The sequence below is a fragment of the Orycteropus afer genome, unplaced genomic scaffold (genome assembly GCF_000298275.1).
Source record: "Orycteropus afer afer isolate SDZICR_OR568_19922 unplaced genomic scaffold, OryAfe1.0 scaffold00261, whole genome shotgun sequence".
Lineage (NCBI taxonomy): Eukaryota > Metazoa > Chordata > Mammalia > Tubulidentata > Orycteropodidae > Orycteropus > Orycteropus afer.
Window position 1 is genome coordinate 1,154,843 of NW_006921848.1, and position 16,887 is coordinate 1,171,729.

Below are 16,887 nucleotides of genomic sequence, written 5' to 3' on the forward strand. Positions count from 1 at the left end.
ACCCAACTTCCTAGGGGTAAGATGAGGAAGGATGGGAGTAGATCGAGTCCAGTAAGTGGCTTCTCCCTCTGCCACATGGTCCAGAGTCAATCTGACAATGTGTATGGTATCACCTAGTGAGAGATAGGCCCTGGGAGGGGATATAAAGACCAAATAAGGGTTTGTCCTTCCCATCAAAGAGCTCAAGTGCACATTGGGAGGACAACCAGGTGCAGACCAGATGCACAATTACTTAGCTCATGCTGTGGTAACTGCTTAGCCAGCAGCATCCATGAACATCATGGAGGCCCCAAAAGGGCAGTGATTGAATCCTTCCTCAGGCCAACCAGCATTATTAGTTAAGATCTGAGTTGGTCCAGGAAGGATGCATGGTTGAGCAGGTGGATGCAACATCATTTTCTTAGGGCCCTCTGGGTGAGGCCAAGTACTTATTTCCAACCATGGTCAGGGCTGCTTCAAGCACTTTGCTAAGGTCATTCTAACCAGTTTTGTCAGAAAGGCCTTAGGGGGAAGATACATCTCTTGGTCGTGTGCCTAATAAGCCCCTGTGATCAGGGAAGGGGTGATGATAGCCTGCTTTCACAGGACTATCTGTCCACAAACTGTAGGTTGATGCTCCTCTCAGGCACCAGGACAGTCCGGGTCATCGGTTGGACTGGGGCAGCACCTGGCTCAGGCTGCACCTCAAAGTGGGTCAAGATCTGGGAAGGGGGTAAAAAGGCTATCATTTATGGGAAGGGTCTGTAATGGTGGACTCAATTAATCAAGGACATTAATTAGTGTTAGGACAATCACTGTTGGGGTGGCACCTGCAGGGGACTTTTGGTTAATAAGGGTAAGGAATTATGGTAAAGAGAAAGATAGTCCAAATCTCCTTGCTCAACCTCCAGGCCTATAGTGGGGTTGCCATATTTCAGAGGATTCGGTCTACCAAGTTTTATGTTTTTCTATGCTTGTTTGAAGAGAAGAGCTCACAGTTTTAGAAGGTTCAGGTTTCTACCATCTGGGAAGGGTGTAAGATCTAGATTACTCACCTGGGCTAAAGCCATTTGCAGTTCAAGCTCTGCCAGGCGTCTCCCCATGCAGCTGCGCTTGCCAAAGCCAAAGGGGAGAGATGCAAATGGGTGGGGGGCTGGATTGTCCCCCAGCCAGCGAGCAGGACGAAAAGAATTTGGCTCTGGGAACTGGGCAGGGTCACGAGAAGTGGCATAATGACACAGAGAGACCAGCGTCTGGTTGGGGAAGAATATAAACTTGTCAGTTTGGGCCTAGGAATGTGGAGAGGGACATGCTGGGGGGTGGGGAGAGGACAAATGGACTAGGACAAAGGCAGACCCTGGTCAATGATGTGGAAATTTTCTGGTGCTGCTCTTGGAATGATTTCTCCACTACCCCCTTATGCCCTACAGAAAGGCATTCAGGCCAAAGGGAGTGTTTGAAAGGCTTATGGGGAGTTTGAGAAAGGGCTAAGGCCCAAGCTAGTGAGGAATAGGTTCAGCAAAAGGGGCTCACACAGCCTCTACTCACATTTTTTGGGATGATATAGTCACCCACACGAATGTCTCTGTCTGGGACACGGGAATTTCCAGGTACTACAGGGTATAACCTGGGTTGCAGAGCACAGGAGAGAGACAGCAAGGTGAGGCCAGCGGTTCCCTCTCATCTCCAACTTTAAAATCCATTTTTGGCCAGGAATGCCATTTGTCTCTGCTCGCTCTCCCCATTCCACCCACTATCTGCTTCCCCAGCATTTCCCTAGCTGCTCCTCTGCTTGGCCCTCACCTCAATACCTCCTTGACCACAGCTTTCAGCAGGCGCAGCTGGGACAGAGCAGCAGCTGGGGGGTGAGCACAGGAGCTGGGGCCCAGAGCAGCTGTGATCTCTGAATGGAGTGCTGTCTGGACTTCAGGGTGTCGAGAGAGCTCATACAGAGCCCAGGAGAGCGTGTTGGACACCTGAGGGGACAGGTAAGGGGTTAGAGGTGTTGGGTGTGGGGATCCAGTGGAGGAGGTAGAATATGGAGCAGTCTAGGGCAAAGGAAGTGCTAAGCCAAGTTTGTCTAGAGGGCCAGTGAGTCTCCTGCAACAGAAAGGTGGCTTCTGTGGCTGGGGAGGCTAAACTCTGGAAATGGGGTCACAACCTGGAGGCGGACCCTCACCGTGTCCACTCCGGCCAGTAGCAGCTCTGTCACATTCCCCACGATGGATGGGGCAGGCATTTTTTCTCGGAACAGGAAGTAGGTGAGATGAGCCCTAGGTTCCGTGCCTCCCTCAGGCTTTCCCTGGTTCCTCATGCCCATCTCAGCCTCTCGTTGCTCCACGTGCTGCTGGGCTGCGTGAAGAGAAGGCACCGTGATGCCTCGCCACTCCTGGACAGCCCTCTGGCTCCCAGCTCCACCCTGTTTCTGTGCCTTACCAAATGCAAACATCTGGTCCCAGTCTCGGCAGAGGCGGCCCCAGGGTCCGGGCACTAGGCGGTGCAGCCAGTTCGGCATTGCCATGGTTAGCAGCGTGGATACAAACACAGAGCCCACCGCGCGAATGAAGGTCTCCGTGTCCGGCGGCACTTCGGTTTCCAGACAGCCGAGGCGCGAACCCAGCAGCACTGCGGCTATGCCTGGCCAGGAGGGGGCGCTGTCAGGACGCAAGGAGCCCCGGGTCCCGTGTCTCCTATGCCTGCCCCTATAACTGTCCCTGGTACTCACCCTCTAGTCCAAATCTGTAAAACTCTCCCGCCACGTCCCGAACCAGGGCAGGCGGCCCGGCGCCTCGTCCCCGTTGGCGCCGCAGTCGCCTCACAAGGTCATGGACCACGTCGCCCAAGGTTTCGGCATAGCTGGCGGCCGCTTGAGGCCGAAGAAGGAGCGGGGCCAGCAGGGTGCGGAGCCTCTGCCATTCTTCGCCTTCCCTGTGGGGGTACGAAGACGGAGCCTCAGAGCGAGTTGGCTGTGGGGAGGCGGCTGGACCCGGCCGGCTGCGGTGGTGGCGGTGGTGAAAGGCGGCCAGGAGAGGGAAGCGGTTCTGCCGGTTCCCTAAGGGTACAGAAACCTGCTCTGCCTGGTCCACTCTCCCATCTCCCCTCCTCGTTACTCATTTTCCATCCCGGAGGGATCTGGTTTCTTGGATAACTTGAGTTACAGAATCTTACGTTCCATCTAGCTCCTGGTACCCCAACTCCTTCCACTGGTCCCCCCAGTCCCTAGAATTCTGACTTCACAGGTAAAAAGGGCGAGGGAGAGGGAGCGAGGGTGGGGCTCTACCCGAATCTGGGTGACACAGAGTAGGGTGAGAACCCCGAGATGCCAAGAGGTTGGGGAAAACGGTCGACTTCCCTCCACGCTCCCAGAAAGATTGTCTCGGGACCGGCCACAGAAGAGGGCAGCTGCGGAGCGTCGGGACTTGAGTCGCAGCAAAGACTCACGCGGTGAGCAGTCCGCAAGCCAGCTGCCGATGGCGCCTGTGCTCGGTCCAGGGAGAGAAGCTGCAGCGCTCTGGCCGGGGCCCCTCCTGTCGCAGAAGCTGCTCGACCAGCTCAGGAGCGGCCAAATACACCGTGCGCACCGTACCGAAGTTGGCCAACCACACGGGCCCGAAGCGCGCAGCGCCCTGCACCTGGGAGAACGGATGGAGTGGCACTGGAGATCTGAACAGAGGATTCCCAGCTTGACTCTTGCCAATGCCAAAGGGACTGGCTGGGCGTTGGCAGGGGGAGCTTCTGCCCCTTCTCGAACACCCAGCTAGAGCTGGCCTCTGATGCTCCTAACTTCTCCTTCTCTTTCCCCGACTTTGCATCCCTAGAAAGTTTGTGTGATGAGAAAAGAGGCGGAACTTTGCGCAAAGCATTTAGCAACTCTCTTTGCTCACCTGGCCAGTCGAGGTAGATAAATCCTTAAGAGTTTCCCACCTGCACTGTCCATCTCAGGCTGCGCTCCCACTGAGCGAATAGTAAAGCCTGTAGCTTTAAGCAGAACGTGCCCAGTGCGCGGAGGGGACGACTCGTTTCCAGCTCCCTCGCGCTGGTCCTGGGCTTGCAGGGCCTCTAGCCGCACAGTGAGAAGGCCCTTTTTGAGCGCACTCCTCTGATGGGTGTAAGAACCGAGTTCGCATACTTCCAGCCATAGCCCCCAGTCTCAATTTGCCTATTCCGTCATTCAAGTGCCCTCCCTCTTACGGTTCCGCACTAGACTGTCCTTTCTGGGGTTGTAAAGTTACCCAAGTTCCTAGTCTCAGGAATAGAGCCTTCCCCCCGCGCCCCGCCCCCGACGCCCCTACCTGTAGCTCGTGTAGTCGCGACAGTCCCCTCTTGCAGAAGAGTTCAGCCAGAAAGCTGGGAGTGGAGGGGCCTGGGATGTCCGCCAAGCTCCGGAGCGCTGAGTTGGCGCCTCCGGAGCCCAGTGAGGCGCTCAGCTCGGGAGCCCCCAGGACACGATTGAACACTCTAGAGGCGAACTTGACGGTCTGAGTCATGTTCTGGAAACTGGTCAAAGATACGGCTTTTCTGGAGCATTTTGCCAGCTTCACGGAACTTCTATTTAACCCTGGGGCAAGGCGGCGGCTACGCCCCCTCTCCAAACTCTTCAGCCAATCCCTTCTCCGTAGTGGTCCAAGCTCGTGATTAGCACCAAGCAGGCGCCTTCTCGGGAAGGGTAGGCGGGGGTTGGGGCTGGGGCTGTGTCTGCCTTTGCAACTCCCTTGGAGCTCATGTTGCACCTTCGTAGGAGGGTGGCCTGCCTCAGTTTCCCTCTTGGTCTAGTGGCTTAGTTCAGCAGCCTTGGAGGGAAAGGCTAGTTGAAATCGACTAAAGGACAACTGGTTTGGTTCTGGGTGACTGTTATGACTCATGTCCCCCCAAAATGTTGTAATTACTAATCTCTATGCCTGTGGTTATAATCCCTTTTGGGAATTAGTTGTCTCTGTTATGTTAATGTCAGAATTAGTGTGGGGTGTATCTTGAGTCAATTCAAGATATAGAGATTAAACAAGCCAGAGAAGCAGAGACCAGAAGGACATGCCAAGCCACATGAAGAATGCCCAGGAAAGCATAGAGGAAGAGGAAGACATAGAGAGGTGCATGGGAGGTAGACAACAAAGATGAACCCTTTTGCACATATGGTGTTGTATTGTCAGTGAAGGCAAACATTGATGTACAGGTGGATAGATGGGTGGACAGGCTGAACTATTAGGTATGTCTGTGCAGGGGGGAATATGCCCATGCCCATGTTTGGGTTGGCAGACAATATTTCTACAAGTGTATTTGTAAAGGGACAAAGTTGTAGTCATTTCTTCGCCACAGCCAGCTACCTGGAAGGAGCAAGTAGTTGGACCTGTGGGCTCGGGACCATGGTCTCAGGGGCCATCAAGTTCAATTGGCATAATACACTACACAAAAACATTTTTTCACATCCTACTTTGGCAAGTAGTGACTGGGATTTAAAAGATTGCAAGTGGATATCTAGATGCATCGATGGGTCATTCCTCGCCCAGAGCAAAGAAGAATGAAGAAAACCGGAGACGCATGAAAACAATTAGTCCAAGAGACTGGTACAACATGGGATCCTCAGCCTATACTATATATACTAATATAAGACCAGAAGAACTAGATGGTGCCCGACTACCACTGTCAACCACTTGGAGAGGGGATCTATGTGGGAGACCCTGGATAGAGAGGGAGAACAATGTGGAACAAAACTCAAAATTTAAAAAAAAAAAAAAAAAAAAGGGACCAGGTTTGCTGCTCTGATAGGATCTTATGGAACCCCTGAGACTATGGCCCCTAGCTGCCTTTCAGGCTTGGACTTGAACTCACTCCTCTGGCTCCCAGCCAAACAAAAGACAGGCATATAAGCTGAATACTTTAGGTAGATACACTCCTTGGAGAGATCATGGCAGAATAGAAGAGATGTGTATGCACACGGAGACAGTTCGGAGGGCAGGAGTGCATGAGAGGGAAGGACGCAGGGAAGAGGTAACTATGGGGAGGAAGTGGGAGGGGAGCTGTTGCATTGTGGGAAATTGCGGTCAATGTCATGAAGTCAAGTATATGAGTTACTGTATGGAAAATGAATTTGCTCCATAAACTTTCACCCAAATCACAATTAAAAAAAAAAAAAAAAGAAAGAAAGAAAGAAGAAACAGTGCCTGGGAGAAGCTAAGAATCAAGGACCTTTCTCCAAAGCCAAAAGACAGAAAGCCTTCCCCTAGAGCTAGCACCCTAAATTTGCACTTCTAGCCTCCTAAGCTGTGAGAAAATAAATTAGTTTGTTAAAGCCATCCTTGTGGTATTTGTTACAGCAGCACTAGAAAACTAAGACAGTGACCAAGCTACAAGACAGCCCCTGGTATTTCCACTTCCCCAGAAAGCCAGATCATTCAGGCCTATCCTCATTCAGGAAATCTCCATCCTCCAGCTCTTCTGGGAAGAGAAGCAGGGGAGAGGTACAGCTGTAAATGTCCCCCAGATTCTTGGCTCATCTCAGATGCATCTTTTGTGCAATGAAGCAAAGTTTCCCCTCACCAGCTATTCTCCCCTCTCCTCTACAGATTGGGTACATGGCTCAGTATATTAATGGGTTAAACTGGCTCCAGGAATGTTCATCTTTGTTCCCTGAAAGAGATGTGTGTCTTTGGTCAAAATGTTACTTCTTTCCAGCCATAGGAATTTTGGGCTTGAGAAGCTTTTTGCAAAATATTCTCTCTGGGCCCCAGGACTGAGCAAAGGGTGAATGCTCAGAAACCCCACTGACTTAATCCTCTCTGAGTGGGAGGCAGTAGAAGGCAGCCCCCTTCCACTTGTAGCTTCAGAATCATCCTTAGTCTCTCCTGCTCTTTGATCTCCCACTCTCACCCACCCTAGCCCTATCAGGTTCTGTGCCAGTCTGAAATTGAAGGTAAACATGAGAGAGCCTCCACCCCCATAGTGTCCAGGGACTTTCCAGAGATAGCAGTGAGAACAGATTCCCCAAGTCCTGTCTCAGGCTGGTAAAGAATGGGAGCAGGTATGTGATACACACGCCAGGCTTTCCTGAGAAACAACAGCAGCATGGGTACGTGCACATGTATAAACATTATCCCAGGACTGCAGAGCAAACACAAGCAGACAGGTTGATTTAAGCCCAGCAGGCAGCTTAGATGTACATGGAGCACTGAGTTCCTCATTCCAGCTGAGAAGAGAACTCAGGAGAACGGAGTGCTAATGGAGGACAAGAATCCACTCCCTTTCAAGATCTTCTCTGGTCCAAGACTGTTTGACCTTCCCAGTCTGCTTCTTTTGCCTTCTGTTCGCAATGGAGGGGCGAGTAGGGGAGATCTGGGTCGTTGTGAACAGCAGGGTTCTGCCCTGGCCAATTCTCCAATTTCTTTGAGAGACTGCTGCCTCTCAACCCTGGTAGTCTCAGCTGAGAAGGTCCAAGGGGCCTGATCCTTTTGGCCCCTAGAAGATGGGGTCCAGTTAAGAGAGGGTGAGCAGTCAGTGACCAGGCAGAGTAGGATTGGGGGTCACTGCCTGGAGGATGGGATCCTCTATTCTTCGGAAGATGGCTGGGAAATTCTTCCCTCCATTGCGTAGAACCTTCTTTCCCTCTTCAGTTGAGGTGCCCAGATGTTCCACAATAGGGTCTTCACTCTGGGTGAAGAAAGGTTCCAGGTTAAGTCCCTGCCCACCTTTCAGACTGTCCCTGGCTTCTAGACTTCCATTTTACCCTCCTGGCACTGAGCTGGGGTCAAAGGATAAAGCAACAACCTCAAAAAGTCTGTATCTTTGCAAATTCCCTTAGGCCCTCTGCTTACCAGCTCCTCCAAAGGCACACGCTCAAACAGAGGGTGCCCTTCAAAATGGGTGCACATCCAGTTGTGTAGCTCCAGCACATCAGTTATGGTATATACGAGCCCCTGCATAAGCAAAATCAAGTCTAGACAGGCTGCTACATACAGCTGAGCAGTGGGATGATGGGAGTGGTGGTGTAAGCTCCTAAAGCCACACTCATTTAATTCCCAAGGAGGGCTCCTGAACAGACCACTCACCCTACCCTTCCTCCTACTCCCAACTCACCCCAATTCTCAGCACATAGGCATATTCTGCCAGTAGTGTGGGACTGATGATTCGCCACTTGTGCTTTGTTCGCTTGAAATGTGGGTCCGGGAAGAGGAAGAACATCTTTGTCAGCTGTGAGACAGATGTGCACAGACAGGATGGTGAGGCCCTAGCCTCCACACCCATGTCTGTTTACCAGCTTACCCCACCAGGGCCTCTCCCCACCTGGCCCTTTTGGAAGAAGTTAGGAAGATGCTTCATGGCATTACTACGGAGACAGGCGATGTTCTGGAAACCACCTCCAGGAGCTGCACGGAGGGCCCGAATCCGGTCTTGTACATAGTCTGAAACCTTCACTCGAATCTCCAGGCCCAGAATCAGTGTGTCTGGGAACAGTGGTGATAGTTCCACTAGACAAAGAAATTGGAATGGAATCACCAACCCAGATCTATAGGAAGTACAAAGGGGTCAACACAAGAAAGGAGCCCTCAACCTGCAACACCCCAAGCCAGGAAGGACAAGTGGGAGTGGGGAGTTATGTACAGTAAAACCTGTGAAAGCTAGAACCTGTATAGGGTGGAAACCTGTAAGTGAAGGAAAACACAAGTATTTTCTACTAAACAGAGAGTGAGAGATGAGTGGTAACTGTACCCTGTGATAGGCGGAAAAACTTGCGAGACCTGGAAAAATAAGGCAGTCCCATCGAATTCCAGCTCTCATGGGTTTCACCAAATATAAAGGGCTCTATGCTAGGAGAGGACTGGGAGAGATAAAAAAATTGTCACCAGAACTAGAAATGGGAGGGACTAGTAATACATGTACATTTGCATGTACTTTAAAGTTTTCACACATTGTTTCATTGAAGTCTTATAACATTGTGATAAATTGCAAAGATGAGGAAACTGTGAGTGACAAATGCCCAAGGTCATAGAACTAAGAAGGGTTACAGTTGGAACTTGAATCATGCTCTTTGTCTCTGTCACACAGTTTTATGTATGGGAAGATCTAAAAATAGGGAAGTGGTCCTGCATGCATAGCTAGGACAATAGAAACAACATAAGACAATACAAGAAGACCTGAAAACATAAGAGTGGAATGGTAGAAATGAGTTCTGGTAAGGAGAGAGGTTAGAAGGAGAGATGTGGTAGAATCCCTGAGAAAGACAGTTCAGGATCACTGGCCACAGTGGCTAATCTCTGACGCTTGTGCTGACCGGCTCACTGACCCAGCACCTAGCAGGTGAAAAGGCTTATGCTGAAACTGGGACCAGGGGTGGGGATAGACAATCCAGGCTCTAACAGATATTTGAGGCAGCCCCCTCCCTTCTCTAGGGCAATGTCCACAGTAGAGGGAAGACAGTGGCTCTCTACACTGATGTCACGGTGCCAGTGTCTGGTCTGAAGGGGAAAGGCCAACTATGGGCCTCACCAAACCTGCTGAAGTGGCAGAACCTAGGCGGTTGCCTCTCCTTGCCCCAAAGAAAGGGCCAGAGAGTTACCTAACAGGCCACCATAGCCACAGCCTATGTCTGCAAACTCCACTTGGGCGTGAGGTCTCTTCTCTTTCTTATCTTGTGGGTCATCATGGCTCTGATTTTGGGCCAGTGGAGCGAAGAACTCTGGGTATAGCTCAGACCAGTCCATCTCCTCTGGCTTCACAGGGCTATTGGAGAGAAGACGTGAGAGATGTGAAAGTTGGTCATACAATGCAGAAGTGGTACTGTGTGTGCGTGGGGGATTGAGGGTGGGAGGAGGGTTTCTCAAAAAATCTGCAACAGTGGGCCCTGTGGCCTGTAGTGGACAAACTGGAAACCACCCTTAACCTCCAGTGTGAATCATAGGCCCATCATGAAGTCCAAGACAGCTGACCTGACAATCCATTTCTAGGGGCTGTGACCCTGGCTGGGGCAGAAATTTGTTTCCCTTTTCCCAGAGACTGGCTGTATAAGTCCCCGGGACCCTACTTTTAATTAAGTGGGTCTGGGATGGGCAGGATTGAGTGTGTTTGTCTTTTTATTAACAACAACAACAAATGAAATCGAGACGGAAACAACAGTGCCTTTTTCACTCTGATCTCAAGTAACAGTTTCTTTGTCTTCCAAGACTTGCCCGCTACACAGACTTTGTCCAGAACGCCACGCCCACTCCCATCGGTTCAACTCCTCCCTCAGTCACACCTCCCAGAACCACCACAACACAGACGTCACCCAGCTGATTCTTCTGTGTCTATCCCAAATCCTTTCCACCGCCCAAGCAAGATATCTGGTCTCTCTCGCCCTTTTACGTTGGACCGAGCGGCTCCGGGCTATTTTGAGAATTCCGCCTTTTTTTCTCTCCCCATTCCCCTACTTCCTGTTCCGCTCACTCACTAGCGCAGAGTATGGTCCGCCATGGGGTTTGAGTGAGCACGTTGCCGGTAGTAGCGCTTCTGAGGCTGCGGGGCCTCTGCTGCGGCCGCATCTCCAGTCTCGGCTCCCGCCATGATCGGCAACCCGAGATTTCTCCACCGAACCCACGTGGACACCTAGGCACGAGTCGCACGATAATGACGCAATCAGGCAAGTTTGAGCAGACCCCGCCCCTTAAAGACTCAAGCGCGAATTAGCCTACGCTAGACGGCAAATAACAACAGCAACAACAGGCGGGGATGGTCCGGGAAGGGCGAGTTGCTAAAGGGCGCCTCCGATTCATTACTCTCAATTGCGGTGGCATGGCCAGACCCAGGCACCCAACCTCTTTGTCCCTTAACCTACTTCTGCCTGGGTCTGGTTTACTATCCCGGTTGTACCGTCTTGGGATTCTGCCTCCTATCATGGAATTAATCCTCGCTCCTTTTCCCTCACCCCCACCTCTCGGAGCAGTCTGCCAGGTCTGACCCGCATGGTCCAGCTTGGGTCTCGTCGGGTGTGCGTAGGGGACTTGGGCAGAGCAGTAGCAGCTCCTCATTCTACCTGCAGGAAGTCAAACTGGAGGGAGAAGAGCATACTCGGAGAGGCGGGGCTCAGTGCCCGAGGACGCCCAGACTGCCCGCGGCCCCCACCCTTCGCCCCGCTGCAGATCCGGGATCTGAGAGCGGGACGTGGCACTCGGGCACGCTCGGCGGGATGGCGGACCGGGGTCCAGAGACGGAGTCAGAGCCGGAATCGGTGTTCCCACGGGAGGTCGGGCTCTTCGCGGACTCTTACTCGGAAAAGAGTCTGTTCTGCTTCTGTGGGCACGTACTGAGCATCACGCAGAACTTCGGGTCCCGCCTTGGGGTGGCAGCGCGAGTGTGGGACGCGGTGAGGAGTGGGCTGCTCCGTGTGAAGGTCCACGGGTGGTCCAGACTCGGGACTCCGACCCTCCAGCGGGAACCATCCCAGAGACAGCCCCCCCCCCCCTATTTTCTCTCTCTCTCTTTTTTTTCTCTCCCGTAGGCTCTGAGCCTGTGCAGATATTTCGAGAATCAAAATGTGGATTTCCGAGGCAAGAAGGTGATCGAACTGGGCGCTGGGACGGGAATCGTGGGGATCCTGGCTGCGCTGCAGGGTGCGTGAACTGGCGATGTGGCGGGAGGCGCGGTGTTGGGTGGAGCAGGAATGTAGAGAAATCATCACTTCATGGATCCTTGTGGGGAGAGGAGTGGTTTTGCCCCAACCCGTTCCCTTCCTTTAAACAAATAGTTTTGTGTGTTTGTGTGTGTGTGTGTGTGTGTGCGTTCCCATCTGTGTGCCAGGCATCGCTGATTAGCTATAAGAGCTCATAGGTGGTTGATTTGGTGGCAGGAAATAAAAAAATCATCGGTGGGCTTTAGTAGAAGAACTAGTGTCTGCCTTTTTTGCTCTCTGTAATTCTGTGGAGAATGCTGTTACTTAAAATGCCCTTGGCTTTGACATGATCTTTTGTCAAAACACATAGGTGAGAATACCTTGTAGGGAGAACCACCAGAGAGACCTGTACTTGTTACACCTCATGAGCCTTTTATAACTTCATTATGAATGTGTTTTAGATTCTTTATGTTTTGATTGCTTGGGAAAAGTAAGCTTTTGGGTTTCCAAGTGGTAGGGTGTGTTTTGGGGATGTGGGGGTAGGAATCAGACACTGCAGAGTTGGAGAAGGAAAAAACCAAACCAAACCCATTGCCAGCATATGTATTCCAGCTCATAACAATCCTATAGGACAGAGCAGAACTGCCCTATAGTATTTCCAAGGCTGTAATCTTTATGTAGGAGCTCTGGTAGCATAGTACCTAAGGCACTTGACTGCTAACCAGAAGGCTGGCGGTTCAAACTAGCCACTCCTCAGAAGGAAGACTGGGCAATCTACTTCCATAGTGATACTGCCTTGGAAACCCAAGGAGGGGTTGCTATGAGTCAGGTCCGACTCCACGGCACATAGCAACAACAACAACAATCTTTATGTAAGCAGCCTGCCACATTTTTTCTTCCCCAGAGCGGTTGGTAGGTTTGAACCACTGACCTTTTGGTTAGCAGCCAACCACTTAACCACTGTGTCTCTAGGGCTTCTTGGAGAAAAAAAAAGATAAGGAAATGTTCTTCTGTTTTGTTAAGAACAACTACCGTATTTTTCACATATAACACACCCACTAAATAATATGCATGCCCACGTAACACATATAGAGCTCATAAAAAACTAATGTGTGAGGGGGTTGGGTGGTTTGTAAAAATCATATACCATGGTTATTCGTATAAATATGTGATACAAAGGAAACAGTTCCTTACTTTATACTTTAAAGGGCAGACAAAATTCTACACCAAAAACAATCATTTAAACACACAGTCATCTTTCTAGGAAAGCAGATTAGCCTATCTTTGTTCATATGGAAGGAATTAGGTCACATTAAGGGAAATGGGGATTCATTCTATTTATTCAACCAACATGTATTCTGAGTCATTTGTGTGCAAAGAATTATGCGCTAGGTATTGGGGACACAACCATGAGTAAGATAGGTTGCCTTCTCCTAAGTTGTTTAGGGTCTAGTTGGGGAGACAGGGGAAGATGTTACAGTCCAAGAACTATGATGAGGTATGTGTGGGGAGTAGTGGATACTTTCTGGCCACGTCTAACTTTGACTCCTTGGAACTCCATCAAGGGGAAGCTCCCTCTGTCAGAAGAGAAGAAGGTGAACAGTGTGAACACAACAGGATCAGAGAGAATGGGAGTATCAAGAGCAGTTTTTTTTGTTTTTTTTTTTTAATGAAGAATGGGTGGATGAGAGGCAGGCAGTTATGTTAAAAAGGGAGAAAAAAGCATGTAATAGGGACAGGAGTATCTACCTTTACTTGCTCCTAGACTGCCTCCTCTTAGTCCCCTATTCAGCTACCCAGTCAGAAATCTGGGTGTCATTTGGTCTCTTGCCCTCTCCCTTCACATCCTGGCAATCAGCCAGTCCTATGAGTGGTATGTTCTTAATACCTCCTCACGATTGACCACTCCTCCTCCCACCATCTCTACTTAGTTCAAGCCACTTCTGTCTCTTGCCTGGATTTTCACAAGAGCCTTCAACCTTTCCCATGGGGAAGTTTGACATGCCCAAACTAGATCTTGTGATCTTCCCCGCGAAAACTTTTTCTCCCTTAGGTTTTGACATCTGGGTGAATCCAACCACCCACTACCAAGTGGGAAACCTAGCTTTGACCTTTGACACATCCTTTTCTCTCACCCCTTATTCACTGTTCAAGTCCTATTGATTTTATATTCTAAATATCTCTTGAATTTTCTGATGTTTTTCCATTTTCACTGACAGCTTCCAAGTCTAAGCCACCGCCATCAGTTGCTTGGACTGCTGTAATTAGCCAAACTGGTCTTCCTGCTTCTACTCCTTGCCCCTGTCTGGGACTCTGCCCACCCTTCCCAGTAGTCAGAGCGATCTTTGAAAAAGGCAACTGTAAACATGTATCTCCCCCACCTCCAAATTTTTGAATGGCTTTTTTGATGCTTTCAGGATAAAATTAATACCTTTAACATGGCCCTGCCCCCCTCTCCAGTCTCTTTCTGCCACTTCCTCTCCTATGCTTTCTGTGCTCTAGCCAAAAAAAACAAACAAAAAAATTCACTGCAGTCAAGTCGGACCTTGGGTTTCCAAGGACTAGGTTGCCCAACCTTCCTTCTGAGGAGAGACTGGCGGGTTTGAACCACCAGCTTTCTGATTAGCAGCTACACCACCAGAGCTCCCCTAGCCACATTGCACTCTGTTAATTCCTCAAGGCTACCTTGAAGTGTCCTTCCTTGTGGCCTTTACACAGGCAGTACTCTGAAACCCTTTCACCACTTGACTAATGCATATTATATAAAAGCTGCATGTTCTGCATATCTACATCTATGTTATTAGGTGCTATTGAGTCTATATGGACAACCCAGGTTGTCTATGTGACAGTAGAACTGCCCATAGGGTTTTTTAGGCTGTAATCTTTATGGGATAATATCCATATGCCTACAAGGAGTACCAGTTAACATGACTATTACTCAAATTTACCCAACCACTAATGCTAAAGATGAAGAAATTAAAGGTTTTTATAAACTTCTGTCTGAAATCTGTCAAACTTGGATTCAAGATGACCGGTGATTAGAATGAGAAAATTGGAAACAAAGAAAAGGGTTGGTAGTTGGGAAATATTTCTTTCCTGATAGAAACAATGCATGATTGAATTTTGCAAGACCAACAACTTATTCATTGCACATAACTTTTTCAGCAATGTGAACAGTGACCATACACATGGACCTTGCTGGATAGAATACACAGGAATTAAGTTGGATAGATCTGTGGAAAAAGATGAGGGAGAAGCTCAAAATCATCAGTCAGAACAAGGCCAGGGGCCAAATACAGAACAGACCATCAATTACTCATATGCAAGTTCAAGTTAAAGCTGAAGAAAACTAAGATAAGTCCACAAGAGTCAAAGTACAACCTTAAATATATCCCACCTGAATTTAGAGACCCTCAAGAACAAATTTGGTGTGTTGAACACTAATGGCTGATGACCAGACAAGTTGTGGGATGACATCAAGGACATCATACATGAAGAAAGCAAAAGATCACTGAAAAGAAAAGATGAAGTGGATGTCAGGAGGCTCTGCACCTTGCTCTTGAATGTAGAGTAGCTAAAGCAAACAGAAGAAATGATGACAAAAGAGCTGAACAGAAGATTTTAAAGAGTGGCTCGAGAAGACAAAGTATTATAATAAAATGTACAAAGAACTGGAGTTAGAAAAACAAAAGGGAAGAACATATGCTGGGCATTTCTCAAGCTGAAAGACCTGAAAAAAAATTCAAGCTTTCAGTTGCAATATTGAAAGATTCTATGGGCAAAATATTGAATGACAAAGGAAGCATCAAAAGAAGATTGAAGGAATACACAGAGTCACTGTACCAAAAAGATTTGGTTGATGTTCAGCCATTATAGGAGGTAGCACAGGATCAAGAACTGATATTATTGAAGGCAAAAGTCTAAGCTGCACTGAAGGCATTAGCAAAAAAAAAAAAAAAAGGGGGGGGGGCCTCTGGGAATTGATGGTATACCAATTGAGATGTTTCAACAAATGGATGCAGCACTGGAAGCACTCACTTGTCTATGCCAAGAAGTTTAGAAGATAGCTCCCTGGCCAACTGACTGGAAGAGATTCATATTTGTGCTTATTCCAAAGAAAGGTGATCCAACAGAATGCAGAAATTATTGAATAATAGCATTAATATCACATGCAAGTAAGGTTTTGCTGAAGATAATTCAAAATGGTTGCAGTAGTACATCAACAAGGAACTGCCAGAAATTCAAGCCAGATTCAGAAGAGGTGGTGGAATGACAGATATCATTGCTGTTGTCAGATGGATCTTGGTTGAAAGCAAAGAATACCAGAAAGGTGTTTACCTGTGTTTTATTGACTACGCCAAGGCATTTGACTGTGTGAATCATAACAAATTATGGATAACATTGAGAAGAATGGGAATTCTAGAATGCTTAATTTTACTCATGAGGAACCTGTACATAGACAAATAGACAGTCATTTGACCAAGAACAAGGGGATACAGCATGGTTTAAAATTAGGAAAGGTGTGCATCAGGGTTGTATCCTTTCACCATACTTATTCAATCTCAACCAAACCAAAACCAAACTCACTGCTGTTGAGTTGGATCCGACTCATAGCAACTCCTCCTTGGGTTTCCAAGGTGGTATCACTATGGAAGTACATCACCCACTCTTCCTTCTGAGGAGTCAATTTCTACACTGAGCAAATAATTCGAAAAGTTGGACTACGTGAAGAAGAAAATGGCATCAGGATTGGGGGAAGATTCATTAACAACCTTTCGTATGCAGATGACACAATTTTGCTTGCTGAAGTGAAGATGACTTGAAGCACTTACTGCTGAAGATTAAAGACTACAACCTTCAGTATGGTTTACACCTCAATTTAAAGAAAACAGAAACCCTCACAAATGGACCAGTAAGCAACAATATGATAAATGGAGAAAATATTAAAGTTGTCAAGGATTTAATTTTACTTGGATCCACAATCAACACCCATGGAAGCAGCCATCAAGAAATCAAACAACGTATTGCATTGGGTAAACCTGATGCAAAAGACCTCTTTAAAGTGTTAAAAAGCAAAGCTGTCACTGTGAGAACTAAGGTGAGCCTGACCTGTGGTATTTTCACTCTCACAGACATGTGAAACCCACCAGCCACTCCTCAGAAGGAAGATGGGGCAATCTACTTCCGTAGTGATACTGCCTTGGAAATCCAAGGAGTGGTCGCTATGAGTTGAGTCTGACTCCACGGTACATAACAACAACAAGAATGTGAAAGCTAGGCTATGGATAAGGAAGACTTACGAAGACTTGATGCCTTTGAATTACAGTGTTGGG

At 48.7% G+C, this 16,887-nt stretch overlaps 3 protein-coding genes across 3 annotated transcripts in view; 1 reads left to right on the forward strand and 2 right to left on the reverse strand.

Annotated features, from left to right (window-relative positions):
• Nucleotides 1-587: 587 nt before the first annotated feature.
• On the reverse strand, nt 588-4,466 carry LOC103204833 (25-hydroxyvitamin D-1 alpha hydroxylase, mitochondrial). Its single transcript, XM_007950058.2, has 9 exons — nt 4,272-4,466; nt 3,421-3,611; nt 2,705-2,907; nt 2,416-2,616; nt 2,159-2,331; nt 1,783-1,955; nt 1,528-1,606; nt 1,035-1,232; nt 588-701 (listed from the first exon to the last, which is right to left on the reverse strand). The coding sequence occupies exons 1-9, from the start codon at nt 4,464-4,466 to the stop codon at nt 588-590; spliced, it is 1,527 nt and encodes a 508-aa protein (XP_007948249.1).
• A 2,998-nt stretch (nt 4,467-7,464) lies between these two features.
• METTL1 (methyltransferase 1, tRNA methylguanosine) lies at nt 7,465-10,509 on the reverse strand. The gene is made up of 6 exons (XM_007950059.2): nt 10,397-10,509; nt 9,527-9,690; nt 8,254-8,438; nt 8,047-8,160; nt 7,785-7,886; nt 7,465-7,620 (listed from the first exon to the last, which is right to left on the reverse strand). The coding sequence occupies exons 1-6, from the start codon at nt 10,507-10,509 to the stop codon at nt 7,465-7,467; spliced, it is 834 nt and encodes a 277-aa protein (XP_007948250.1).
• Nucleotides 10,510-11,131: 622 nt separating this feature from the next.
• EEF1AKMT3 (EEF1A lysine methyltransferase 3) overlaps nt 11,132-16,887 on the forward strand; it is an 11,301-nt gene continuing 5,545 nt past the window's right edge. The window contains exons 1-2 of the mRNA XM_007950060.1: nt 11,132-11,308; nt 11,444-11,555. Coding sequence (XP_007948251.1) covers nt 11,132-11,308; nt 11,444-11,555 — 289 coding nt within the window. The remainder of the gene's footprint in view (nt 11,309-11,443; nt 11,556-16,887) is intronic.

Excerpts from the sequence above, each read along its gene's own strand:
- LOC103204833 (XM_007950058.2), bottom strand. The coding sequence starts at position 4,466 with ATGACTCAGACCGTCAAGTTCGCCTCTAGAGTGTTCAATCGTGTCCTG. Across the intron at positions 2,617-2,704 it reads TTACAGATTTGGACTAGAGG|GCATAGCCGCAGTGCTGCTG; the intron begins GTGAGTACCAGG and ends CCTCCTGGCCAG. Across the intron at positions 1,956-2,158 it reads TACTGGCCGGAGTGGACACG|GTGTCCAACACGCTCTCCTG; the intron begins GTGAGGGTCCGC and ends CTGTCCCCTCAG.
- METTL1 (XM_007950059.2), bottom strand. The coding sequence starts at position 10,509 with ATGGCGGGAGCCGAGACTGGAGATGCGGCCGCAGCAGAGGCCCCGCAG. Across the intron at positions 7,887-8,046 it reads CCTATGTGCTGAGAATTGGG|GGGCTCGTATATACCATAAC; the intron begins GTGAGTTGGGAG and ends TTGCTTATGCAG. Across the intron at positions 7,621-7,784 it reads GTGTGCCTTTGGAGGAGCTG|AGTGAAGACCCTATTGTGGA; the intron begins GTAAGCAGAGGG and ends TTCTTCACCCAG.